The sequence below is a fragment of the Phyllopteryx taeniolatus genome, chromosome 19 (assembly GCF_024500385.1).
Source record: "Phyllopteryx taeniolatus isolate TA_2022b chromosome 19, UOR_Ptae_1.2, whole genome shotgun sequence".
NCBI classification, from domain to species: domain Eukaryota; kingdom Metazoa; phylum Chordata; class Actinopteri; order Syngnathiformes; family Syngnathidae; genus Phyllopteryx; species Phyllopteryx taeniolatus.
In genome coordinates this window covers 6,159,951-6,187,945 of record NC_084520.1, presented here as the reverse complement: position 1 = coordinate 6,187,945, position 27,995 = coordinate 6,159,951, and the positions used below count along the sequence as shown (strand labels likewise).

At 40.4% G+C, this 27,995-nt stretch overlaps 1 protein-coding gene across 3 annotated transcripts in view; it reads right to left on the bottom strand.

Annotated features, from left to right (window-relative positions):
• Nucleotides 1-27,562, bottom strand: part of LOC133469288 (ras-related protein Rab-26) — a 49,822-nt gene extending 22,260 nt beyond the window's left edge. Inside the window, exons 1-6 of one of the 3 annotated variants that reach the window (XM_061756158.1) lie at nucleotides 27,314-27,562; nucleotides 26,887-27,089; nucleotides 25,856-25,966; nucleotides 10,654-10,695; nucleotides 9,868-9,934; nucleotides 2,045-2,097 (exon numbers count right to left, since the gene is read on the bottom strand). In XM_061756158.1, the coding sequence (XP_061612142.1) occupies nucleotides 2,045-2,097; nucleotides 9,868-9,934; nucleotides 10,654-10,695; nucleotides 25,856-25,966; nucleotides 26,887-27,089; nucleotides 27,314-27,413 (576 nt within the window). In that variant the 5' untranslated portion in view covers nucleotides 27,414-27,562. The remainder of the gene's footprint in view (nucleotides 1-2,044; nucleotides 2,098-9,867; nucleotides 9,935-10,653; nucleotides 10,696-25,855; nucleotides 25,967-26,886; nucleotides 27,090-27,313) is intronic. The other 2 variants (XM_061756157.1, XM_061756155.1) reach the window with 2 other exon arrangements.
• Between the last annotated feature and the right edge of the window lie 433 nt (nucleotides 27,563-27,995).

The window sequence follows — 27,995 nt, the reverse complement described above, 5'->3', positions numbered from 1 at the left end:
TTATAAGGAATGTCAATGAGAAGAACGTGTGAATTCAATTGTAATTAAGGGAAGACTTTACAACAGAAGGTACGCAAAGTAGGCAGACTCACATTCAAAGAGACTGTTTTTTTCCCCAACCTCAATTCCAATGAAGTTGGAAAGTTGTGTTAAACATAAAAAAAACCAGAACACAATGATTTTGCAAATCATGTTCAATCTATATTTAATTGAATACACTACAAAGACAATATATTCAATGTTCAAACTGAGAAACTTTAGTGTTTTAAGCAAATAATCATTAACTTAGAATTTTATGGCTGCAACAGTTTTGCGTTAATTAAATGGACAGGATCCATCCATCCATCCATCCATTTTCTGAGCCGGTTCTCCTCACTAGGGTCGCAGGCGTGCTGGAGCCTATCCCAGCTGTCATCGGGCAGGAGGCGGGGTACACCCTGAACTGGTTGCCAGCCAATCGCAGGGCACATAGAAACAAACAACCATTTGCACTCACATTCACGCCTAGGGGCAATTTAGTGTCTCCAATTAATGCATGTTTTTGGGATGTGGGAGGAAACCGGAGTGCCCGGAGAAAACCCACACAGGCACGGGGAGAACACGCAAACTCCACACAGGCGGGGCCGGGGATTGAACCCCGGTCCTCAGAACTGTGAGGCAGATGCACTAACCAGTCGTACACCGTGCCGCTTAATGGACAGTAATGCACCGAAAATGGATGAGGGGAGTGGCTCCAAATGAAGCAGGAGAGGGAAAATTGCATTCCGACTACAAATTTGCATTCCGACATTTTGGGGAAAAGTATCTCTAATTTACATGAATCATCATTTGCTTCCACATTGGATACACATTTTTGCAGAAATGGTCCTATTTTATATAGTACAGTGGTGACTTCCAAGTTTTTCCAGATACAAGCTATTGGTTAGTTTGACTTGCGAGCGGAGACTTGAGATATGAGCGCAGTATAGCGGCAGTGAAATAAACTCACTTCACAATAAGCAGCACTTTGGCAAACAGTGACCAATTCTTCACAAAAAGCTGCTTCAAGCTGTTTATTGCCATTCACAGTTGAAGCTTACTGTCAAACTAAAGCAAAGCACATTTATTTATATAGCACATTGCATACACAAGGTAACTCAATGCGCTTTACATGATTAAAAGCATTTAAAAACAAAGAAAAAAAACAGCTTATGAACATTTTAAAAGAGAAAAAAATAAAAATACAATTAAAACAGCATGCAGTCCAAGAAATAGCATTTAAAAGTGGATATGCTCTAAACTAAATTAAAAATAAAACAAAGATAATGACACCTTGTGCATTTAAACCAACCACATAGCTTAGCCTTTCAGTTCGCTAAATAGTATATAGGTTGTGGTGCTTTAACCCTTTAGGCAATGGATTGAAGACAAATGGTGGAGCATGCCATGTAAATAGTACTCAGTCATATATTCTTTATCTTCTGCATTGAGTGACTAATTTAGTGCCGTACTGATGAGCTGCGAGAAGAGTCGGGTTCTCTCAATAAAAATCTATATCCGTCTGTCAGTCATTGATACACTGTGACAAAAACTCTAATACCTTTAATTCCATTTTATTTTGCACAAGATTATAAAATATGATACTTTTTTCCCTATTAAAATACACATTACAACAAATGTTTTTTTTCTGTGGAAGGCTCGAACAAATTAATGGCATCTCCATTCATTTCAACCGGAAAAGACTATTTGAGATGCAAGTGTTTTGAGTTATGAGCGTAGCCAAGTAACGACTTAAACTCGTATCTCAACACACTACTGTATTACCTTGTATGCTGGATACCAAGTGTGGAAGGTGAGAAACGGGCTTTAAGTTAACTATGTGAACTATATATATATATATATATATATATATATATATTAGTAATGATGGTCATAGAGGAAACAGTTTTGAGAATAGACATTTTGACTAAATGTCAAAAACATTCTTGTGTAATCTTATTAATCTATGACATCTTAGAACATGAGTGGAATCATTGAAAATGAGAGAGAGAGACATTTTTCTTACCCGAATGTTATCAAATGACGCTTTGTTAGTGACATCATAGAGAAGAAGGAGAGCTGTAAAAACAAATCAACAACACATCTTATAAAAGTGTAGTACATTTGACAGTAGCTTTCACTGCAGTTGGACAAAGTGCTGAGCTCTCACACTCACTAAATTATGAGTGTTACACCTGACGATATATTGACACACCTCAGTATAATTACGGTATCTCCAAATGCACCATGCTGCTATGCAGGACCATTTCAGGCAACACAGCCGAGAGGCTGTGTAATGTAATGCTCTGCCAAACACAGAATCATGACACCTACATGGGCAAATGTCGCATTTTCTCTCCAGGATCAACTTTCATCTGGAAGAATTAGTCTGAGCTATAATATGCAGTATAGTTTATATAGTATATAGTTTTCTGGCTTTTTTTCTATGCAAGTACTGGATAGCTCATTTTGCGGCATAAACTTCGTAAAATTCTCTTAAAATAGTAAACCAGGGACAGTTTGTCAGTGCCAATCCTTAATACATTGCATCACACTTTTAGAAATGTGTGGAATGGATGCACAAGAAGAATGAAGCAGACCAGACATACCCTTTCTCTGGTGTGGAAAGAACCTTACACATACGGGACCTCCTGTGTCCATTTAGTAAAGGGATTTCAATTAACCCTGAACACCTCACATCCGGGAGTACAGGTAGGTAATACGTTGGATGAAAACCCATGTAAGGTGGCAATTCTTCCACCTTTGGGGTCATTTCTGTTGCGAAAATGTTGAAAATCTAAAAGCGACAAGGTGCAGTAGACCTTGGAAAAAAGGTAAGGATCAGATTTTACATTTGAATTCTCCTTAAACAAGTCATTCCAGCATAATTGCACAAGGGTGAAAGCAATTTTGAACACTGGAGGACGCCAGGTTGTATAAGACGAATACATCGGGCGCATCAAATCTTGTGCGCTGACTTCATTTGCTGTTGTGTTACAGCAGGTATTTGCTTTGCATTTGCATTGATTACGTTGCACAAATCTGTTGCCGAGTGTCCGAGGTGCTAAGAAGTAGACCGGTGATGGATACAAGGGGAGGGGCTGTGATCCATAAACCAGAGCTGCCATCCATCATGTCTGAGATGATAATCTTCATCAATAATCACAGGTTGACCTTGGGCACTCTTATCTCCATGAAAGTAAACAGCTATTGTACCATTTGACGTGGGCCTTTAATACACTGGAGGGTTTCATTTTTCAAATAAATGGCTTATATTAAAATCGGGTTGTCGCAAAGTTGTTGACTACATTTGTAGCTGCTGCGAAACACCCAGCAAAATAATTAAATTCGACTGATGTGGCTGAAGTATGGATGCACTTTTTAATCCACTAATTGATCAATGAATCTCAAGGTCACCTCAACAGTGCTGGCAACGGTAGTTTGTCTTTCATCCAAAGTCAGATGGGATAGGCTCTAGTGCTCCTCTGGTCTACAGGACAAACAGTCTAGAAAACAAGATGGCTCACTCAATGCTTGGCCATTGTCACGTTTTCAGTGTAGGCCTGTCCCCATTTGCATAAAGTTGAATATACCATTAATTGTTTTTTTGTGTAATCATGCTGAAGTTATTATACAGATGCAAATGAAAATGTCAAATTTTCATAGTCAACAACATTGAAGTTGACGTAATCAAGCAGTTATTGTCTTAAATGGATCTAATCTATTCATTTTAGCGCCTATGATAAAAAGCATGTTTTTCATTCCACCATGAATGAGTATTTCCTAATTTCAGATCAACAAAATGTTAAATGTGTGTTCAGCCTGCTTTTGTTAATCCTACTCTATTCCTTTCAGTTCGACGGTGCTTCAAGCTTCTAAAGTGATTGTTTTTGTGTGGAAAGGCTTGCTTTCCCTCCATTATATATATATAAAGTTTTCTTCATACCCAGTATGTCACTTTTTTTTTTTTTTTTTTTTTTTTAAAACATATTTCTCCCTTTCTGGTCCACCCAAATTACTTGACTCCCCCATTGAGGTTTTTTTTTTTTTTTTTTTTTTTTTAAACAAACAGCGGTTTAGTTCATGCTGTGGAAATGGAAAAATGCAAGCTCCACTTAGCAACAGGGAAGGTGCAGTTTGCTTCTGGACGCAGCTGGACCTCTTGCACTTTGCATCAAATGAGCCTGGCAGATTACACTGGGCTCACAGCAACTAGCGAGCTCATCTTCACTGGTTGTTTGCATCGTTAAATTGTAAATTTCACAAATCAAGTGTTCAGTGTTAAGTGTTGTAATGTTTGGTTATTGGATCATTTAAAAGCTCACAATGTAATGCGTTCACTCCAACTGTGTCTGAGCACCACCAAATGTTCTGAATGTTTCATACAAAGATAAGGGAATGTGCGCCCAACTAAGCTGCATACACTACAGTAGAACCACTGAAGCAGAATGCCCCTTAAATCTTGAAATGTCGACCCCCTCTCGAGTTTCCATAATGCAGAGGCAAGAGCCTGACATCAGTCCAACCCCAGACATCACACAGCTCGTCCTTCATATCTGTATGCTTCTCTGCGTGTTGACTTACCAAACAAACAATGTGCATCTGTGTGCTACTGTGAATTGTGAATTAATGTGCGCACAAGTCACCTGCCACGGTGCTAACCGATTTTGGTGTGCCTTTCTTTATGCAGTACATACAAAAATGTTTGGTATGCTTGCTCATGCATGGTGTACCATGACATCAAAGGAATATATTCAGAAATACCCAGAGAGATGGATTAAGAGTCAGTCACTTCTCCCGTTCGTGTGTCAAACATTTTCTAAGCACACGGACTTGTGCACATTTCATTTAAGCGTCTTCTCCTGTCCAGACTTCTGACACACTCGCCACCGCATGTAAGCTGTATATGCCCGCCGACACACAAAAGAGGCATAATTCATTGACAGCTGAGGCTGTCTGGAAATCATGGAACAGGGAGTGTAGAAGATTGACAATGACTTGTGAATGTCACTGTGAAAAAGATAAAGTGAAAAAGACAAAACAAATTTGAAATTGCCATATGTAGTGGGTAGTGTGCCGACGGTCGGCACATGCGGACCGCTCCTGCTGCTAGCATTTTTTCATTTACTCTGTATGAAATAAATACAATAATCGTCATTTAATACGGACAATTTGAGAGTCTTCAATTAACCTACCATGCATGTTTTTGGCATGTGGGAGGAATCCAAAGTACCCAGAGAATACCCACGCAGGCACGGTGAGAACATGCGAACTCCACACAGGCAAGGCCGGATTTGAAGCCGGTCCTCAGAACTGTGAGGCAGATGTGCTAACCAGTCGTCCACTATGCCGCGCATCTTAAACAAACGGGGGGGAAAAAAAGTCCGCTCACGCATATATCTCCACCAATTAATATCACGGCTAAAGAGCTGTAATATCCGACTCACAGCGCCTCCTTGATCAGCTCAATAAAATATTCATTCTTCAGTCTTTCTGTGCAGCCAAGGTGGTTGGTGAACTCATCTCTAGTTTTTTTTGTGTTTTTTAATCATTTAAGTTGTTACTTTAATAACGTCTGGTCAGGTATGGGGATGATTGGTCTCCCTTGAGAGCTGAGCCTTTAAAGGAATGTATAGGAAGGTGTTTGCCAACGTTGGCATGCATGAGATTGCGGTAAAAAAGTAAGAAAGGAAAGAAAATAAGTAACTTTGTGACACCGGCAGTTTAAATACATTTCATAGCTCTTTTTTACAATAGTATTAAAGTAAAAGTATTAGTTACTGATCGGTTGATCAGTAACTAATACTTTTTTTTTTTTTTGCACCGAGTCCAAGCCCAAGTCACTTGAGTTTAAGTATCTGCCAATACTCCGGGAAGGCATTAAATAAAACGACAAAAAAAAACAAGACAACAAAAAAAATGTATTTAAAAAAATGAAAACAAAATAAAAATAATGTCATAGTTGAAACACAAAAAAAAAATGAGCAAACTTAATTTTAGCCTTCCCATTGCCTGCAGAGGACCTGAATGAAGCAACTTCTTGTGGCTCATGTTCCTTTTGGATTATTCCAAATTTCTTGGAGCCAAAACGAAGGGACACGACTAAAGTGTGAATTTGATTTTTAAAAAAACATTTAATTGAATAAATGTAAGCGGCACGGTGGTCGACTGGTGAGAGCGTCAGCCTCACAGTTCTGAGGTGCGGGGTTCAATCCCCGTCCCCGCCTGTGTGGAGTTTGCATGTTCTCCCCGTGCCTGCGTGGGTTTTCTCCAGGCACTCCGGTTTCCTCCCACATCCCAAAAACATGCATTAATTGGAGACTCTAAATTGCTCGTAGGCATGACTGTGAGTGCGAATGGTTGTTTGTTTCTATGTGCCCTGCGATTGGCTGGCAACCAGTTCAGGGTGTACCCCGCCTCCTGCCCGATGACAGCTGGGATAGGCTCCAGCACGCCTGCGACCCTAGTGAGGAGAAGCGGCTCAGAAAATGGATGGATGCATGGATGATTAAATGTAAATTGTGGCTATTTTTCTGAATGTGACACGCTTAACATCACAACATGGCAATTTAACATCAGTAAACAGCAAGACAAGGCTTTGATACCAAGGATTTCTTTTGTACAAAACCTTGTATAGGCTAAGCGTTATGCTAGCATAGATGGAGTGTTCTCTGACAGGCACCTGTTTCTTTGGCTAGTATTCTAAAGCCGCCTTTTTTCCAAGGAGCTCACCCACTGTGACACCATGCAAAATGATGTCTCAAAATCGGAGCGTGGATGAAAATGGATGATTATTCATTTGTTGTGCATTTGTTCATTTATTCTTATGCTTCAAGGTTTCTGTGACTGGCATCCTCGGCAAGCCATTCATAGGCATGGATAGTCATGGCATTTCCATGAAAAGTTGTTTGCTTACATGTTTTTAACTAATGGTAGAAAAGCTTATTGGCGAAAAACCTCAAATAACACTAAGAATCTATTTTTGAAAAAAAATGCATGTTTGTCTACATGACGACGTTTTGGGAGCTAAAATATGCAAACTTTAATGGAAGTTTTTTTTAAACGACAGCATTGCTGTTTATGACTAACATCCAGTGTGTAATGACTGCGTTAAATCAGGGGTGTCAAATTCACGGTGGGCCAAAATTAAAAATTGGGACAACGGCGTGGGCCAAACTCAATATTTAATGAAAAATCACTGCGATGTGCATGTTTCCCTTTTCGGCAGAAATGTAGCGTTAAAGTTTATCATTGACAACAAACTGAATCTGGAATAAACAAACTTTAATATTATAAAGAGAACTCAAATTTGCGATAAAAGACATCAGTGGTATTTGTTTGTTGTTTTGTATTTAAATAGATAACATGAATTCTTCTGTCTCTCCATCTTCTATTTTTCTATCTCCAGCTACCTTTCTTTTTGATGTAAATTTCAAAGGCCCACAACAACAACAAAACAAAAATAAGAATGTCCTTCAATAAAAATCCAAACCTCAAACTATTAACAGTCCCTGCCGAGGAATTGATAAAGGGCATTAAAAAAACCATTAATTAAATTATGTTATATGCTTTGTTACAGCCACGTTGCTCCGCACACGACAAACAGGTCTGTCTTTTAATTTAGTGAACAGATAATCTGCCTCCCACCTGTCTTGGAAGTTAACTGTTTTCCATCTTTCGTTTGGCCATCTTTGGGAAGGGGAAGTGTACATTTGCCCGAGGAGACTGGTAGCACAATTGCTAACGATTGCAACAGAAAGGGAAGGGGCGCTCGCCGGTCTAGAATGATGGGCCAACACACTAGCAAAGCATTCTGGGATTTGTAATATTAGCGGCACATGTGCTAGATACTGGCGGGCCAGCTCTAATACACAATTTAATATGGTCTTGCGGAGCAAATATAATTACATCGGGGGCCGGGCCTGAGTTTGACATATGTGTGTTAAATGTTCTGTTTGGGCATTCACAAGCAGACCAAACCAGAAGGTGACGGGTCATGCTGGAACAGTGCTATTTTCAAAGAAAAAAACTTTTGCAATTAATAGGTTTCTGTTGTGTAAACATACCCTTAATTTAGACTATCTGGAGCCGAATAATAAATAGCTTTAGATTCAAGAGTTGCTCACTTCTATCCGTTAAGGTTCACATATAAGGCAAAGTTCTCTCACTATAAGAGTTGTACATTTCAAGGTCGGAACGATGTTCAATTATCTCACAAGAATCGTCAGCTATGGTGTCAGGCGTGTTTGGGTTACAAACTCTTGCACGGTAATGCCTGTCAGACTGACTGAACTTTTGTTTAAAAGTCAGGAACAGATTGCCGATTCGAAAGAGCAGTTTGAGGCTCCCCTGTTGCCTTGTTAAACATGTGCGCGCAAACTGCTGTACAGATCTGACAGATGAGTTTAACGAGGGACAACTGGCCTGCACCCCCTCACAAACGCGCCCACTGATAACATTACATCACATGTACACGTATGTCTGTATTCTTACCAGTAATACTTTATTTATTAAAAAAAAAAAAAAAAAAAAAAAACTTTGTAAACGTAGTTGGCTATAATTATCAGTTACCCTGTTGAAAATGCAATAGCGTAACTTTTTTTTTTTTAAATTACTTACCCATAATTATAACTATTTACATTTCATTACATTTTGATTATTTTCTTTAATTTTGAATGAATGCATCAACAGGAGCCGTGGATGTTTCCTCGAAAATTTAAAGTGGCTTAAAACCATAGATCATTAGTTTGGAATCAATCACATATTTGTTCTTTATACAAATAATAAACTTTGAACAAAACATGATGAAATGTAAATACACAATAAAAATGTGATTGTTGCATTGTATGTGTACAGCATATGGATAACATTAATTTATATCATGTTGACCTCATGACAAACATGCACAATTTAGACTACCGCTTCATATGACAAACCAGATAAATGAATATTCACCAAAAAAAGTCTAAAATTATAACTATGAATGATAAAAAGTCCCTGTTCTTGTATGAGTTCAAAAGTGCAACTATGAGTCAAACCTTTTCAAACTAATAGACTGCACGAGAAGGTGGCACTTCAAGGTCAGATTTGGAAAAGTATGTCCTGTTTGAGACTATGGCAGAATAGCACATGACCAGAGAGAGACAATTACAAGAGTCGGCTTTAAAAGGAGGAGGTGAAAAAAAAAAAATTGAGCTTTTTGTGGCTATTTTTCAAATGTAACTAAAATGGTCATCATGGACATTTCTAAACCCAACTGTATGCATTTTCAACCAGTAGTGTAATGTATTACAATTACATCCAGTATGTAATTAAATGACATAATCTCATTACATGCAATCAATGAGATGGAAAAAATACTTTCAGGGAACACCATGCTTACAAACAACGTTTGCACCACTTTGCATCTTACTGACAGATTTGGCTTTAAGATCAGATTTTAGAAAAGTGTTTGCATGTGCCTATGTGTGTTTTAGAACACCTACTCTTTCAGGCAGGCCTGAAGGATACTGCTTGCACTCAGTGGGGCATGTTGGAGATATGACTGAGACACACACTCACAAAATACATTTGGGAAAATATAATAGATGTTTTACCCCCAACAGTGTGAGACTCATTTAGCTGCACATCACAGTCTTGAGGGAATGCTTACACACGCACACACACGCACACTATCAAATGAGATGTGACTGAAAAATGTGTTTTTGGGGGGTTTTCTTTTACTCAAATGTTGTTTGAGTCCAACAGAGTCCAATCTTGTTTGAAGAAAATACAACTGCAGCATAGTAAAAATGACACAGACACAGGGTTCCTCAAGAAGAAGTCAAATGTAATCACAGAGAGTCTTACCATGAGCATCACGGTAGTATGCATGTGTGACACTCCGGAATCGTTCCTGACCAGCAGTGTCCCAAATCTACCAAAAGAAAAAAAAGCATCAGGCTTACTGTATGCATTGTAACATTAGTAAGGTAAACAATCAAATATGCAGAGGAACGGTGCAATCATAAAATGAGAAAAACGAGCATTGCATATTTTACAGAAGCAGGTTTTCTATTCAATCATTGTCATGCACTTTCATTTATTTTTTTATTTATTTTTAATAGCCTCCATGAAGCTGTTTAAAGATGTGATTATTAAAGGTGCAATGCCACATTAAGAACAATTAGCGTCACACTTTTGTAAAGCTATGAAAATCACCGTACGTGTCATTCTCTTAGAAACAGTTCCTGTGGTATGATCTGTAATATTCCAAATAATGAATGGACTGATGGATGAGCAAAGATCTAGTTGAATAAAGAAGTGAGATAAATAGTGTTAGAAATTGGGCAACCGAGCTGGAAAAAAATGTCAGACTTAATCTAATTCATAATCAGCGTGTTTGTGTCCCTTGCTGATAACGCCCCACGTTTGATAGTTTGTGAGCAGTCTGCTATTGCATTCTCTTCTGCTTTCACTCAGGCAGAGAAGACGCTAATTGATTGATAGAGATTAATGAAAGACTAATGACGTTGACGGTGTGGCTTCTTCAAAATTCCAATGCAACCAAGTGTACGCAAAAGAGAGAAAATGTATTCAAATTAAATGGAGAATAGATGGAATCTGTTTTTTTTTTTTGTTTGTTTGTTTTTTTACCTGCAGTTTGACCTTCACAGCGTCAATGCTCATCACCTTATTCTGCAAAACACACACACGCAAGCACAATCACACACAATACATCCTTTCAAAATCCAAATGTTTGGACAAAAAATAGCAACAGATGAAGGAATGAAATGCACATTGGTAAACACATTTAAATTGCTATTGAAAACAGAGGTACAACAAAAGCAGCACAACTGATGCTTTTAGTCTGAATGGAAATGCTCATATCTGCATTTAACAGGGAATGCATCCAAGGACCATTCCTTGCTTTTCATTTGAGCACCCATTTGAAGTGTAAAGCACATGGCTTTTGTAGTTACAGTTAAATGACCTGCAAACTGCCATACAGACATGAAACAGATATTCATAGAGTTTGTTTATTGTCTTTTCAAAACAAAATACCTGTGATTTATTATGTAGGCTTTCCTTTAATTCAATACTTGAAGACATGCTTACAAGTCTCCTGATGTAATTACAGGGAAGTACATACATTTGATGAGATCAGAAGCGCATTGTCAAAGACAACTACGTTTCTCATCAGACCAACGTCTTCGATTTTGTGCTGCTTGTGTATGAAAGTACAACATACTATATACTGTAGCTATTCTCCCGAGTGAGAATGTTTGATTACCGTTTCATCAAACGAATGCTATCCATGTGCTAAAATATCTCAATGAAAGACACAGGTGGTAACAAGCAATCCAACTAAATATGTTATTGCATCAGCATTTCCACATTACTGGTTGCCTTACATGGCTCAGTGACTCTCAGGACTTGTGGTTTTATTTCCTAGATGTTTATTTTGCCATAGTGGCTTTTTGCTGTTGTGCTAGAGGGTCTCCAACTACTAGAGACAGATTCCTTGTGTGTTTTCAACATACTTGGCCAATGAAGATGATTCTGATCTTGGCGGGATAAAATCTATAGTGCATTTTTTTTCCCATTACTGATTTCTACCTTAAACTCGCCACATAACTTAAGTAATTGCATTAAAAATATGCACATATATACACAATATGTTATAATTGAGAAAACGTGTTTAAGGCCTTTCTTTAACTAATAAAAAAAAACACTGCACTCTTCTATAAGGTGACTGCATTGCAATGCAATTTTGTCAGGACACACAAATGAAATAACGTGCTTTTGCACTGACAAGTACGAAGCAAAGTGTGTTTAGAAGGAGCGATTTGCAGAGCGATGATGTAGATAAATAGAACGGATGGGTGTGCAGCATTGGCCTGGAAACAATAAAGGTAGCCTCATTCCTGTCTAATGTGGCTTAGTGATACTGGTGAATATGCCTCAAGACTTTTGAATGCGTCACAGTGGAAAACCTGAATGGCCAAGTATAATAATCCTGCTTGTTTAAAATTCACCTCCTGTAGAGATGATTCAATAAATTTCTTCTGGGGTACATCTAACAATTTGATGATCAAAATGTCAGTGTAAGAGAACATTGGTTGTATACAAAACGCTCTGTGCTTGAGCAGATTTAGGTATGTGACTGACTTGCACTTGGGGGATAGGGGGGGTCTCTGTAGGCGACACTTTATGATTAAGTCCTATGGGAGTCCTTTAAATGCTTTTTCAGGCAAAGTTGTGCTTGTTGCTTTAGTTCCTGGTAGGAGGATCTTTTTTCAAAAGTTTCAAAAGCGTCGTACTCGAGAAAATAGCTGAAATAATAGTTTTCAGGGACAGGAGCCGATGTCAGAATTCAAAGATTTAAATTAAACAGAGTTAATAAACCTTAATCAGAATAGCATCAAGGTCCATTGCTTTTTTGGCACATTTAATGTACGGCCTGTACGGCACATTGTAAAATTCCACATAAAGGAAGAGATAAGGTTATAAATCAAGGTAAAAGTTATGCATTATACATTGCGGCTTTTAATACTTACATTACGGAATGTAGTTCTCTCAGTCACAAGGATTCTGCCTTGGCCATCATAAAACGTAACTTTCATGCTCTCACATGAATCGGTGGAACAAAACGCACTTATTAATATTCTAAAATTAACACTGAATGATTTTGGAATATCAATAAGCTCCCTTTGTTCCACCAATTTGGAATTGAGCTGTGTTGTATGTATAAAGTAGCCCAAAAAACAAAACAAAACATAAAAAAACAGTAATACGATTGATATTCCAAAATCTCATATTTAAGACAGATGTCTTCCATTGCTGTTACTGAGATCAAAAGTTCAGAAAATAAGGAAAGTCCTTTCCTCTTATTGGCCTTGGGTTCAACTGAAACTCTATAACATCACCACCAACTTCGCCCCGCTATCAAACTAAGAAGAGCCTGGAAAAGGCTCCACAGGCTTAATAGAAAATCAATAGAATCCTGGTCACCCACTGGGTCACTGATTTTGATTAGGTGCAGACTCCTTTTTCTCTGGTCCAGCTCAAAAATCCATAGTAGATCCTGCTCATGCAAGTACAACTCAAAGTGAATCATCCATTGTGCGCATCAAAAATAATCCCAAGATGCTTCATTATTGGGCAAATACAATATCCGGACTCTGGTAATGGTGGCGTGTCTCTCTTTAGAAACTGAAATAATCTTTGCACATTTCAGCTAATTGTGTGTTTCATAAGCCTATAGGCGCATCGGAGTCCTAATGGTATGTGCCTGCGTTTGCGTATTCACACACACGCAGGAAATTAGCAGATTGACATCAGGCCCTCATCCCGCATTGGTTTCTTATACACCAGAGAGTGAAATCCATTTTAGATGACCATTATGTAAGGGGCTATGGATTCTTTAGAACTAAGTAGTACATATCTGACATTCAACATTTAGGTTAGGTTTTGTAAATACAGTATTAGCTGAATACATCTTAAATTTAAGTGTATAGTATTATACATACATATTGCACAGTATTATGAAATAGTCTTAGGCCACCACTAGTTTTTCTGTTGTAGTTTTTTTTTTTTTTACATAAATCAAAGAACTCGTTCAATTTTCTGAGAATTTGGAAAAATGTGTGGATAAAAGATTTTTTTTCTCACCATTTCTCAATATGGGATTAGTGGAAGTCCAATTTCCAGAAGTAAAATGCATTGTTGGTCTGTTCATCATTCTTCATGAACAAGGAGGGAGCCTGCTAACTAAAAAATAAATGGACAACAATGTTGAATGTGTTGCTAAGACTCGCTCTCTTTTTTTTTTTACTTTTTCTCAAAGTTTGAGCTTGGTTGAGGTGGGCGCTCAGTTAAGTGGAATTCTACTTTGAATAAATGCTCATTCTAACATAGTTAAAACACATAATCAAATGGTAGCCTAAAACTTTTACACAATATATATATTTTTTACACAATGGTTAACAATTCAAGCAATTTAAATGGATCAAAACCTGTGAATGGTAATCGGTCCAAGCACTGTATAAGAGGGATGATCAGTTTGGAAGCTGGCTTTGAAAAACCTGTGTGTGCCCTCTTCCTACTTCCCTGTGCTGCCCCGGTTGGCTGCAAACAACTCACATTCAGCTTCTTTCACTAATCCAAATAATCCTGGATTTGTCACCCTTCCTCTCCTCTCTCCACGACTTCCTTTTTTTCTGTTCTGCATTTGATTTATGTGCAGAAACAGTCTTCAATTGAATCCTTAAGTATTTAACCTATCTGAAACATTTGAGTTAAGACCATTCCTTTAATCATTTCTTCTCTGTTCGCCTACATTAAATGTCAAAACATCTATTCTCTCAGAGGTATCATTTTGCATGTCTCCATCTGTCTATGAACAGAAAAACATATATAACTGGATGAAGCCAAAAATGAAGCAGATCATAAAACTGTTTTACTAAACCAAGTGCCAACAACTCTGGATGATACATGTACGTTTTGAGCTGTTTACTGAAAAAAAAACCGAAGCTTTATTTTAATGAAGTGATTGCCATTGATGCGTGGTGGTGTAATTTGTTATTAAACTTAATTATGCTGATTTCAGTCTACAATATAAAGGCAATGCATTTATCACATCGTGAGCTTGGTGGAAACATTACAGGTAAGTGTAACTTTGCTATCTGTTAAAAACAAACTTCACTTGAACATTTTAATTTTAAAGTCAAATTCCTTGTGTGACTTGTTGCATACTTGGCCTATAAAGGTGATTCTGATGTCTGCCTACATCAACTTGACCATTGTGGTAATACTGCTTTAAATTTCTGGTTCTAAATGCATTTACTAACTTGTTTGTGTTGTGCTCATAGCTGTTAATCTGTTTTTTTCTTGCTATTGAAAAAAAAAAAAGAAAGTCAGCTTTTCAATGGACTGGAATAGTGTAGTTTTGTATTTCCTAATATTAAAAAAAATCTGGAACAGAAAGACTTCCCTTCTTCAAGTACATATGGTGACATATTATAAAAGTTTGCTTTTTTCCACCGAATGCAGTTGTACTTAAGAGTGCCCAAACTTACTGCTGTAGAGAAGTGCAAAGAAAAAAAACAAATGGGAAAAAACAAAACAATGATTGAAGTAGTTGTAGCTGCAGTTCAGTGCCTGAGTCCTGGTAGCTATAGTGGTGGTAAGTTCAGCGCTAGTACTTGCAAGTGGGGATCCTCTTGGAGCCTCCATCTTTATTTTAGTACATTGGCGGTAACTAGCAATCCAAGCAAGTACTTAGCAGAGTCCCATTAGAGGCCAGAGCGTTGGATATGTCAATTCATTGGAACTGATAAACTTGATTGTTTTTAGCAAATAATCATTAACTTTGAATTTTATGACTCTAAGACAGTCCAAAAAAGCTGGGACAGGTGGCAAAAAAGACTGAGAAAGTTGAGGAATGATCATCAAACACCTGTTTGGAACATCCCACAGGTGAACAGGCTAATTGGGAACAGGTGGGTGCCATGATTGGGTATAATAGGAGCTTCCCTGAATTGGTCAGTCATTCACAAGCAAAGATGGGGCGAGGTTCAACTCTTTGTGAACAAGTCCATCCATCCATCCATTCTCTACCGCTTATCCGGGTCGGGTCGCGGGGGCAGTAGCTTCAGCAGGGACGCCCAGACTTCCCTCTCCCCAGCCACTTCATCCAGCTCTTCCGGGGAGATCCTGAGGCGTTCCCAGGCCAGCCGAAGGATGTAGTCTCTCCAGCGTGTCCTGGGTCGTCCCCGGGGTCTCCTCCCGGTGGGACATGCCCGGAACACCTCACCAGGGAGGCGTCCGGGTGGCATCCGAATCAGATGCCCCAGCCACCTCATCTGGCTCCTCTCAATGCGGAGGAGCAGCGGCTCTACTCTGAGATCCTCCCGGATGACCGAGCTTCTCACCCTATCTCTAAGGGAGAGCCCGGACACCCTGCGGAGGAAACTCATTTCGGCCGCTTGTATCCGGGATCTTGTTCTTTCGGTCACGACCCACAGCTCATGACCATAGGTGAGGGTAGGAACGAAGATCGACTGGTAAATTGAGAGCTTCGCCTTTCGGCTTAGCTCTTTCTTTACCACAACGGACCGATACAAAGTCCGCATCACTGCAGACGCTGCACCGATCCGCCTGTCGATCTCCCGTTCCATTCTTCCCTCACTCGTGAACAAGACCGCAAGATACTTGAACTCCTCCACTTGGGGCAAGATCTCATCCCCGACCTGGAGAGGGTATGCCACCCTTTTCCGACTGAGGACCATGGTCTCAGATTTGGAGGTGCTGATTCTAATCCCAGCCGCTTCACACTCGGCTGCGAACTGCTCCAATGAGAGTTGGAGGTCACGGCTTGATGAAGCCAACAGAACCACATCATCTGCAAAAAGCAGAGATGCAATACTGAGGCCACCAAACCGGACCCCCTCTACGTTTCGGCTGCGCCTAGAAATTCTGTCCATAAAAGTTATGAACAGAATCGGCGACAAATGGCAGCCTTGGCGGAGTCCAACCCTCACCGGGAACGAGTCCGACTTACTGCCGGATATGCGGACCAAACTCTGACTCCGGTCGTACAGGGACCGAACAGCCCGTATCAGGGGGTTCGGTACCCCATACTCCCGAAGCACTCTCCACAGGACTCCCCGAGGGACACGGTCGAACGCCTTCTCCAAGTCCGCAAAACACATGTAGACTGGTTGGGCGAAATCCCATGCACCCTCGAGGACCCTGCCGTGGGTGTAGAGCTGGTCCACTGTTCCACGGCCAGGACGAAAACCACACTGCTCCTCCTGAATCTGAGATTCGACTTCCCGACGGACCCTCCTCTGCAGCATCCCTGAATAGACCTTACCAGGGAGGCTGAGCAGTGTGATCCCCCTGTAGTTGGAACACACCCTCTGGTCCCCCTTCTTAAAAAGGGGGACCACCACCCCAGTCTGCCAATCCAGAGGCACTGTCCCCGATGTCCACGCGATGTTGCAGAGGCGTGTCAACCAGGACATGGGTGCAGGCCCGGCCACCAGGCGCTCGCCTTTGAGCCCCAGCACCAGGTTGTGAACAAGTGTGTGGGAAAATAGTCCAACAGTTTAAGGACAATGTTCCTCAACGTACAATTGCAAGGAATTTAGGGATTTCATTATCTACGGTCCATAATATCATCAAAAGGTTCAGAGACTCTGGAGAAATCACTGCACGTAAGCGGCAAGGCCGAAAACCAACATTGGGATGCCCGTGACCTTCAATCCCTCAGGCGGCACTGGATCAAAAACCGACATCAATGTGTAAAAGATATCACCACGTGGGCTCAGGAACACTTCAGAAAACCAATGTCAGTAAATACAGTTCGGCGCTACATCCGTAAGTGCAACTTGAAACTCAACTATGCAAAGGCCATTATCCAAAGCCATTTATCAACAACACCCAGAAACGCCGCCGCCTTCTCTGGGCCCGAGCTCATCTAAGATGGACTGATGGAAAGTGGAAAACTGTTGTGTGGTCCGACAAGCCCACATTTCAAATTGGTTTTGGAAATTGTAGATGTCGTGTCCTCCGGGGCAAAGAGGAAAAGAACCATCAGGACTGTTATGGACGCAAAGTTCAAAATGCAGCGTCTGTGATGGTATGGGGCTGTTAGTGCCAATGGCATGGGTAACTTACACATCTGTGAAGGCACCATTAATGCTGAAAGGTACATACAGGTTTTGGAGAAACATATGCTGCCATCCAAGCAACGTCTTTTTCATGGACGCCCCTGCTTATTTCAGCAAGACAATGCCAAACCACATTCTGCACGTGTTACAACAGCGTGGCTTCGTAGTAAAAGAGTGCGGGTACTAGACTGGCCTGCCTGTAGTCCAGACCTTTCTCTCATTGAAAATGTGTGGTGCATTATGAAGCGTAAAATACGACAACGGACACCACGGACTGTTGAACAGCTGAAGCAGTACATAAAGCAAGAATGGGAAATAATTCCACCTACAAAGCAACAATTAGTGTCCTCAGTTCCCAAACGTTAATTGAATGTTAAAAGAAAAAGTGATGTAACACAGTGGTAAACATGACCCTGTCCCAGCATTTTTGGAACGTGTTGCAGCCATAAAATTCAAAGTTAATGAGTATTTGCTAAAAACAATAAAGTTTATAAGTTTGAACATTGGACTGAATGGGTGGCAACAATGAGGAAAGAAAATGCCAGTATTTTGAAGGTAATATAGCCTGTCAGCAAACATCCATCCATACATTCATCCATTTTCTGAGCCGCTTCTCCTCACTAGAGTAGCGGGCGTGCTGGAGCCTAACCCAGCTATCATCGGGCAGGTGGCGGGGTACACCTTGAACCGGTTGCCAGCCAATCGCAGGGCACATACAAACAAACAACCATTCGCACTCACATTCACACCTACAGGCAATTTAGAGTTGTCAATTAAACTACCATGCATGTTTTTGGGATGTGGGAGGAAACCGGAGTGCCTGGAGAAAACCCACGCAGGCACGGGGAGAACATGCAAACTCCACGCAGGCGGGGCTGGGGATTGAACCCCGGTCCTCAGAACTGTGAGGCAGACGCTCTAACCAGTCGTCCAAAGTGCCGCTGTCAGCAAACATATAGTAAAAAAAAAACTATGAACGAGTACATCTTTGGAACAGTGAACTTAGTTCAAAGTTTTAAATTATTAACTGAATCAGTTCATTTTTGGAACAGTAAACTAGTCTTTGAACGAGTTCACATAGAAAATGAACTTTCCCAACACTGTCTGTCAAGAGTGGTGCTGCAGTAGTAGTACAAATGAACAAAAAAACAAAAACAAAACAAAACAAAAAAAGACTATTTGGACATGAATGAACTGTTTTTCAATTTTTGTCTACTTTTTACATCATATTTTTCCCAGGAAAGAGAAGAAGAAAGAAACATGCTTCTTGTTTGTTGTATCAAGTAGTATAAATGGTACATGCTACCAGCTACTGCCATTCTCAAACTCATATTTAAAAAAATACAAAAAGGTTGCATCAATCGTAAGTAGCACGATGAATATGAAGACACAGTTTGAGTGGATTAAAGTGGCGACTAAAATTCAGTCAGTTCAGGATCTTGAATAATACAGTAGTCCATTGCCACTGTCTAATTTTCTCATTGATGCAGTGTTTTAATCTCACTGTCCCACACAGGGTTTCATAGGTGCAGACTAGTTACTCTTCTGGTAAATGCTTTGACGTGGCGCAATCTTCTCTGTGTCATGCAGTTTATCATGATCATGGCATTTTAATTTTGAAAAGCCCATCATCAAATTGACTTCAGGCTTTACATTAATCTTTTAAGACATCATGAGAAGAGAAAGTCACACAAGCAAGAAGAGATGAATTGCGTCAACAAAGATCTTGACATTTTTTCAGTGGATAGATTTGGCATTTTTAAATTTCAGAAAGTTGGTGTTTGTAGGTAATTTTCCCAACTATTTGAGTGCCATTTGACACAGACAACTATACATTAAGTTGAAATTGAGACCGTTGTATATATTGTCGCTATGACAAACTACTGGGACGTACTCCATTCAATCAATAAAAACTGTCCAGAAAATCCATTCATCAAACAAACTTACACTGCAGTCTCGTTCGTGCATGCACACAGACACACACAGACACACACACACACACACACACACACAAAGAGATGCATCATCGGGCATCTTTGCGAGTGTGTGCCAGAAAACAGCTCACTGTTACACTGTTATCTTTAAATTGGAGCGCTATTCTTTTGATTTCTTTTCTAGCACCACCTCCACGCAAACAACTATAAATCTCAAAAGGTTAATTCTCATCTTTCAGGAATGACAGTAGCAGCTCAAAGGTTCACAGTAAGGTTTGTATTTATTTATGATAAGGAAGGCGCATTTTTACTGGCAGGGAGGGTTTTGTGTGTGTATATTAGTGATGGGCATTTTACTACATTTCCTTCAATAAAAAAAATTCATAAATAAAAAGATACTCAATTAATTACTTCCACCAAGCGAGAGAACATGAAGGAGAGCGGTATTTTGTTGGTTAGTAAGCAAGATTACAAAAAAAAAAAAAAAACCTACATTGATTTCCGTGAAACTATATGTGATATGGTGCATGTGCCAAGCATAAACCCATTTTTCTTTTAGCACAAAAGAGAATATTGTATAACCTGAAATTTACTCTGCTTTTATCATACCATCACTGTCGGGCAGAAACCTCCTCCGCACATGGGTCTGTTATTTTCACAAATTATTGACCAATCTAAAGTGTTGAAAATGGTTTGCTCTCTTTGACGGTGCAATTTTAATGGCTCAACAAACATATCATTTTTTGGGGGCTTCCTGAAAAGTGGTTAGTTTTGGAGATCTGAGCATTCCACCCGACACAGAGACTCTGGAGAAATCACTGCACGTAAGCGGCAAGGCCGAAAACCAACATTGGAATGCCCGTGACCTTCGATCCCTCAGGCGGCACTGGATCAAAAACCGACATCAATGTGTAAAAGATATCCCCACGTGGGCTCAGGAACACTTCAGAAAACCAATGTCAGTAAATACAGTTCGGCGCTACATCCTACATTTTAATGGCTCAACAAACATGTCATTTTTTGGGGGCTTCCTGAAAAGTGGTTAGTTTTGGAGATCTGAGCATTCCACCCGACACAGAGACTCTGGAGAAATCACTGCACGTAAGCGGCAAGGCCGAAAACCAACATTGGAATGCACAATGTGAAGAAAAATGTTTTTCAGGAGACATACGCATGCATTTTTTTCGTAATTAAAAACAGTACCCTGGGCGCTGATTTATCAGGCGCGTTTACACCCAAAAAAGTGCGTAAACCATACGTACAAACATTTCCAATGCAAAGTATGGGATTTATCAAGATGGACTTATGCTTGGGGACATGCGTATATTTACGCACAGCTCTCACCATGCATACATATATATATATATATATATATATATATCATGTTGCTGTTCTTCAGACTGCATAGTAGCTGAGACTAAACCAACCGTGCCTCTGCTGGTTGCAACCAACTAGTGCACTCAATTTAGCCTCAAGTGCTTCAAGATAGAATTAACCAACAATTTATTTACTATGTTGATCAAATGTGTTTCCACATTCAATGTCAAACCCAAAACTCCACCTTTTTTTCCCAAGAACAGCAACCAGTGTCATACCTCCAAAGTGAAAATGCATTGCTGGGGCAATAAAGTGAAAAGACCTGATAAGACCCTGACTGACAATTTTGTAGTAGTCCAACTAAACATAGCAGCGGTAGTCCTTCACATGACTGCATCTCAAGTAGTAAGGTTAGAAAAAAAATCTTCACTGCATTAGGTTTCTGTTCACATCTGTGAAGGCCTGGGTAGTCCAACCCCATGTTTTGTTTTACATTTAATTTAAAATGTCAGGGCAGAGCTAATAATACCTGTATTTATGTTTAAATCATCCATCATGGTGTATGCAAAATATTTTTCTGATCTCAAACATGTCTCGAGCACAGATCAGGATTCGAACCTTGTCTCGCTGTAGCAGCTTGGCGTCCTTCAGCGGGCAACTGTGATTGAATTGGAATGATTCCAATACCGAGAGTGCAGTGAACTGAGAGAGTTGTAAAGCAAAGCGAAGCGGGTTTTAGGCAAAACTGCCAAGAATATTTGCAAAAAAAAACATCACGAGACAGGCTAATTTTAGTCACGGCTTGCTCACTGTCTGCAATGTCACCAGAACATTTTCCTTCCTCAACTGATGACCCCTATCCATGAAGCTTGAAAAAAACTGGCCCATCTGTCAGCCAAATAGGCAAAATATGCTGAATGACGGGGCTACATATTCATTGTGTTGCTGGGTTGTCATGGTTACTTGCTCAACAAAAGTGCCGTGCATTGCAGCAGGCAAAATAGACAACCGAAGAGATGTGCCTGCCTACGTAATGGCACTTGTAGGTAACTTTTGACCGTTCCCCGGCCCCATATAATTAATAATGGAAATCAGCCTCACTACATTAATGGAACGATTACTTATGGGCCCCAAAATTGTAATGCTGTACAACAAAAAACATATAACGGAGAATTAATGATCAAGAGACGGCATAGGAATTAGGTGGGTTATGTAAGACGGGAAGAAATAAGCTTCCATGCTGGTGATCTTGTCCTATCCACTCTTATTAGGAGGAGTGTGTTTGATCCTTTTCCTTAGCACATCTGCTTGGCTTATTTTTAGTTGACACCACAGGAGGGGAATGTGCAGACAAAATAACTCAGTTGAAATGATTAGGATGCTTAATATATGTCATGTTGTCCCTTTTTTAAGTTTGATTCTTTTTAATATGTATAAACATAGTGATATTTTCATGATGTAAAATGGCTAAATTATTTAATTTTCTTTCATGAAGTATATCATTCAATGTCTATGAGAGCAGTAAATACTCGACTCCACTTAATACTTAATGTAAACACGGTTTAATGTGCAGTAAAAATTCAAAGATGATGATGCACTATAGATCACGTGGCAAAATGGTTAATGTAATTAAATTCTAATTCCCGCTGCGGAGTGCAGACAACTATAAAAATGGCGACTAGTTGTTGTAAAGTCTGCCTCCTGGCTACTGTTGAAGTACCCTTGAGCAAGGTACAATTTGCATGCCTCTTTCACTCTGACGTCTCTCCTCGCATGCCTGCATGTGTGTTTTTTGTTCCATTTGTTTTGTGCGCAACACACAATGTACTGCAGGGTGTGAATTGAATTTCCACTTGAGGGATTACAATGAGTATATAAATAAAATAAAAAGTCAATTCCCACTTACTATAAATAACAATGTGGATAGTCAAGCATAAATATCTCCTGCAGGGATGTTTTTTTCCCCCCAAATGTGTGTGTATGATTCTGTAGTTATGGTACAGCAGACATGTCCAAAGTCCGGCCCGGGGGCCAAATACAGCCCGTGGTCAAATTTTATCCGGCCCGTAGCCTCTGTCATAAAATAAGATAATGTCTGGTGCGTATCCCTGTTGACCAGCGTATAAAATACACGCTAAAGGCAATTGCACATTTACCCACAAGAAGCATTCTGTCCAGCTCCATAACCCTGTGTGATCCTTTACGGACAGCTTCTAATATGGCGTCAATGAATTTAAAAAAAAGGCAAGTTGACAGTGAGGGCTGACAATTCAAGGAAAGGTGGTAATTGGACTATTTTTTCATTGAAATATGCAACAACTGTGTCTGCCTCATTTGCAAGGAGACTGTGGCTGTTTTTAAAGAGCTCAATGTCAAGAGACATTACCAAACAAGACATGCTAACACCTACGACAGCGAACGAACACAGCGAAAAATTTAAGCAACTGGAAGCTAGTTTAATGTCACAGCAACAGTTTTTCACAAGAGCCCGAGAGTCAAATGAAACCGCCACATAGGCCAGTTATGAGGTAGCAGCGCTGATTGCTAAGCACTCCAAACCTTTTACTGAGGTTGCGTTTATCAAAGACTGATGACCATGGTGAAGGAAATCTGTCCTGAGAAGCAGCAAGATTTTGCCAAGGTTTGCCTGGCATGGAACACTGTGGCGCGCAGAATTCAAGAAGTGTCAACAAATATCAAGAGACAGTTGGGAGCCAGCGGAGATGAGTTTTACTTTTTTTTCTTTAGTTTGCGACGAAAGCACGGACGCATCTGACACTGCTCAGTTACTTATTTTTTTGAGGGGAGTGGGCAATAAAAAGAACCTGACTGAACGCTACTTGACCTCCAGAGCCTTAAAAACCAAACAAGAGGGACCGATTTATTCTCTTCTGTTTGCGCCGCTGTAGATGACATGGAACTCCCGTGGAATAACATTTCTGGGATTATTACGGATGGCACACCTTCCCTGACTGGCGACCGGAGTAGATTATCAACACTAATATACAACAAAGTCAGTGAGTAAAACTCCCTTGTATCATTCACCAGCAAGTTCAATGTGCCAAACATCTCAAATCTGAACATGTTATGAAACCGGTGATTAAGGCTATTAACTATATCCGCTCCAAAGCGCTGTGCCACCGTCGGTTTCAAATGTTTCGAATCGAGATCCATGCCGAATATGGAGATGTTGTCTATCACACCGACGTGTGATGGCTCAGTCGTGGCTCTGCACTGCATCGCTTCTACTCTCTTAGGCAGCAAATGGGAGAGTTCTTGGCAGAAAAGGGACAGCCTATGTGAGAACTACGTGACCCAGTTTGGCTGGCTGATTTGGGTTCTCTAGTTGACACAACAAAGCACTTGAACGTGCTGAACACTTGCCTTCAGGGCCCGGATGCAGTCATAAGCCAACTATATTCACACATCAAAGCCTTTGGGAACAAGCTGCAACTTTTCGAAAGACACCTGTCACAACCCCAGCCCGATACAACACACTTCCCAGCGTTGCAAAAAATCATGACCAGTTTCCCACACAGCAATATCAGTGCGCAAACGAGGAAGTATGCAGCAGACATTCTATCTCTGGAGAGTTCCGGCAACGTTTTCGGGATTTTGCAGCTATTGAGATTGAGATCATGCTTTTTTCCTCACCTTTCTCCATGGAACCTGATGATGCTCCTGACCAGTTGCAGCTGGAGCTCGTTGAGCTGCAGTGTGACGCCGAGAGCAGCAGTCGACACCAGCAGCTCTCTCTCGCCAACTGTTACCGACAGTTGGGTAATGGCAGGTTCCATGAGATTCAAACATTTGCTAAGAAAATGCTGAGCTTGTTTGGATCAATGTATTTGTGTGAGAAGACATTCTCGATTATGAACTTTAACAAGAGCCGCGTGCGGACACGACTAACTGACTCTCACCTGTGTGACATCTTGCGCATCAATACCATTGCCATTGAGCCAGACCTGGCCTTTGTGCTGCAATCCAGATCTCAGTATCACACTTCACATTAATGCAGGCAAGTCGTCTGTCATTTACAATGAATAATATAACAATCTCAGTGAATTAATTTTGTTGTATTAGGCTCAAAACCACTTCTGAATAAGATGACTTATTTCCCTGTTTTGAACTTTGAAAGTTCAGTGAACATTTAATTTCAACGATATTTTTTTTTTTACATATTTCCCTGTTGTTGAATTAAAAGGTTCAGAGAACATTTAATTGCCAGTGGTGATATTTCATGTTTGAAATGTACTTTGCACTGGTGAATATTGTTACTTATTTACCTGTTTTTGAACTATAAAAGTTCAGTGAACATTTAATTGCCAATGATATGTCATGTTCCAAATGAAACAAAAGACATGTTTAAGAATCTTTAAATGTAAATAAAAAAGTCAAATATGAAAAAGCAGACTGATTTTCTACAATTTGTTTATATTTATTGGTGTTCCATGCAAAAAAAGAATGGCGGGCTAAATGGTCGGCCCCCCACATTTTCACATCACCAAATCTGGCCCTCTTTGCAAAACGTTTGGACACCCCTGCAGTATAGGGATCTGGCACAGGGGTGTGGGCGAGGGTGGGGGTGGGACACGAAAAGTAAAAGACTGAAACAAGTGAGGCCACTTTTAACTGGTAGTGTAACTCCCAGCTGTCGTTTATCCAGAGGTATAAGAAACAATTGAGGAGAGGTTTTCATTTATTAGCCTGAAATTGTATTGTGGGCATACCATAACACTGCAAAAACACCCCACCTAACATACACAGTAAACACAAAAGTATGAGGACATCTGGACGTTACACTGACTAAAAACTGATAATGGAAGAAAATATGAAGTTAGCATTCATTTTTTCATTGGCAAACCCTGCTTTAAATTTTCACTAATAGTGCTGTTACTGGTTCAGCCCAGTGAGTTTATGGGAACCTACCCTGAAGTCGATGCCCACGGTCGAGATGAAGCTCCCGGCTAGAAAGGCTCCATCTTTGAAGCGTACAAGCAGACAGGTCTTTCCAACACCTGAATCTCCTACCAGCATCACCTAAGACACAGGTAAAAAGTATTTGTGGAAAAGAGAAGTAATCTTGTTAAATACTGAATCTGAAATCGTGTTTTTGTGCTTAGTGTGACAGAGCGGTTAGATTGCAGTGTTGGTACTAAACTTGACTTTCCTTTCTTATTTGATGTCCATGTGCAAAATGTAATGACAGCCATTAAAAGAGCTGCAAAAACGGCCTTTCCGGGACACATGGCCTAAAATTGCACTCAGTAGACTGCAGAACTACTGTCTGGCTCATTGAAAAATCATTAGATGGAGGGGATACTGGTCCAGGCTAGTCTTGGGAGTGTGCATGAATGCAGAACAGCAAGACTGTTTTTGCAGGATCTGGCGTGTCACTGCCCAGCTTGGCCCCAATGCAAGCAAACAGTAACAGTGAATAAAATGGGGCACTTACATCTCGCTCATCCAACTTACACGTCATCAAACGTCACAATTGTTCAACAAAACAGTCACACGACAAAAGCAACGGCTGACGAAGAAGCAGAAAACAGTCAATGGTGAAAAGAAGATGCTTTAGAACTGATGAATATAAGAAAAGGTTGCCTCCGGCTGCACAAAATCCTCGAAATTGCCACAATTGCGTCATGACGAGACCTATCCTGAGGTTTGCAATGCGGTTTTAGTGTTCAAATGCATTTGCATTCAAACGACAAACCGCATCGATGTCAACTTTAAACCGTGTCACAGACTCATTTTCACCTATGTTATGCATAAAACAATCGGGGGGGGGGGGGGGGAATGGATTCTGATGGAAGGGGACCTTTAAAGAAAATCGAACCGACTAAACTGACAAACAAAATAGTAGATTTAATGGGAAAGGTTTTGCCGATCTAAGTGGCCACGACTAATTAGGGCGACTAAAAACAATTAGGCTATGAATTAGATGGACGTCTACTCACCTTGAAGGCGATGTCGTAGAACTCCCCGCTGCTGCTGATGGACGGTCTGCTGGGGTAAACTAGTCCGGAAGTCGGCGAGGCACCAGCGGCCAGACCTTTCCCTGTCCTCCCGCCGCCGCTGCTCGGCGACCCTTTGGGACTCTTGGAGCTTCTTTTGCCCTTGAGCGTCTTCTTCCTGGACATGGCTCGGGTAACAATCGGCGCTAGCAGCATGTGGTGAGAGGACAACAAATAGAACTACGTTAAAAATCGAGGATGTAAATACACGGCTCCTTCTGGTTCACTTAAAGGTCGGTGGAAGCAAAACGCGGAGGAGGACGCTGAAGTTCGCCCTCGTACCCAAATCATTCCCGACTGACGCGCGTGACAAAAGAAAATAGTTTCACATCTGAGGGAAAAAAAAAAAAAAAAAACAAAACTCAATTACCAATACTTGACAAGGGCTGTAACTGAAGGATGTGCTTCTCAACGTAAACAGCTATCTCCCTTCCCTCTTGTTGCTGAGTGGCGTGAACAACTGTAGGCATGCTCGCGCTTGAGGGTTTCAAGGCAAAGTGTGTGTGTGTGTGTGTGTGTGTAGTGTAGCTTACTCGACAACAGTTTTGACCCAACTTTTATCCAACCAAGGCGCATTTTACATTACCAGAATCACCATTTAAAAAAATTAAAATAAAAAAAAATTGTCACAAAAATTGGATTATGACACCCACTTAATTATGTAGACTCTACCATCTAGTGGAAGAGCACTTTATTGTTCTGCCTGTCAATACATCGCTGGCAGAGTTGAACGAGATACCGGTACTTTTGGAGTCAATCAAAAATGTAATAAATCAAGTTTAATGTAATTTTCTGCTCCCCACAGACACTGTGTCATTTGAAGATCGCTGATGAGTGCTTCCAGCCAATCGTTTCCCAAACTTTATTAAAACACATTCACTGCCATTGACGGCTTTAGAAGTCAAATATCCATGTTAACTGGGAAGGCTGGCAGTGAATGAGTTAAGCAAAGGCACACATACAGTATTTCACATTACACAATATCTTGCTGCACTCCACCAAACAAAATTACACAATATCTTGCTGCACTCCACCAAACAAAATGTCACAAA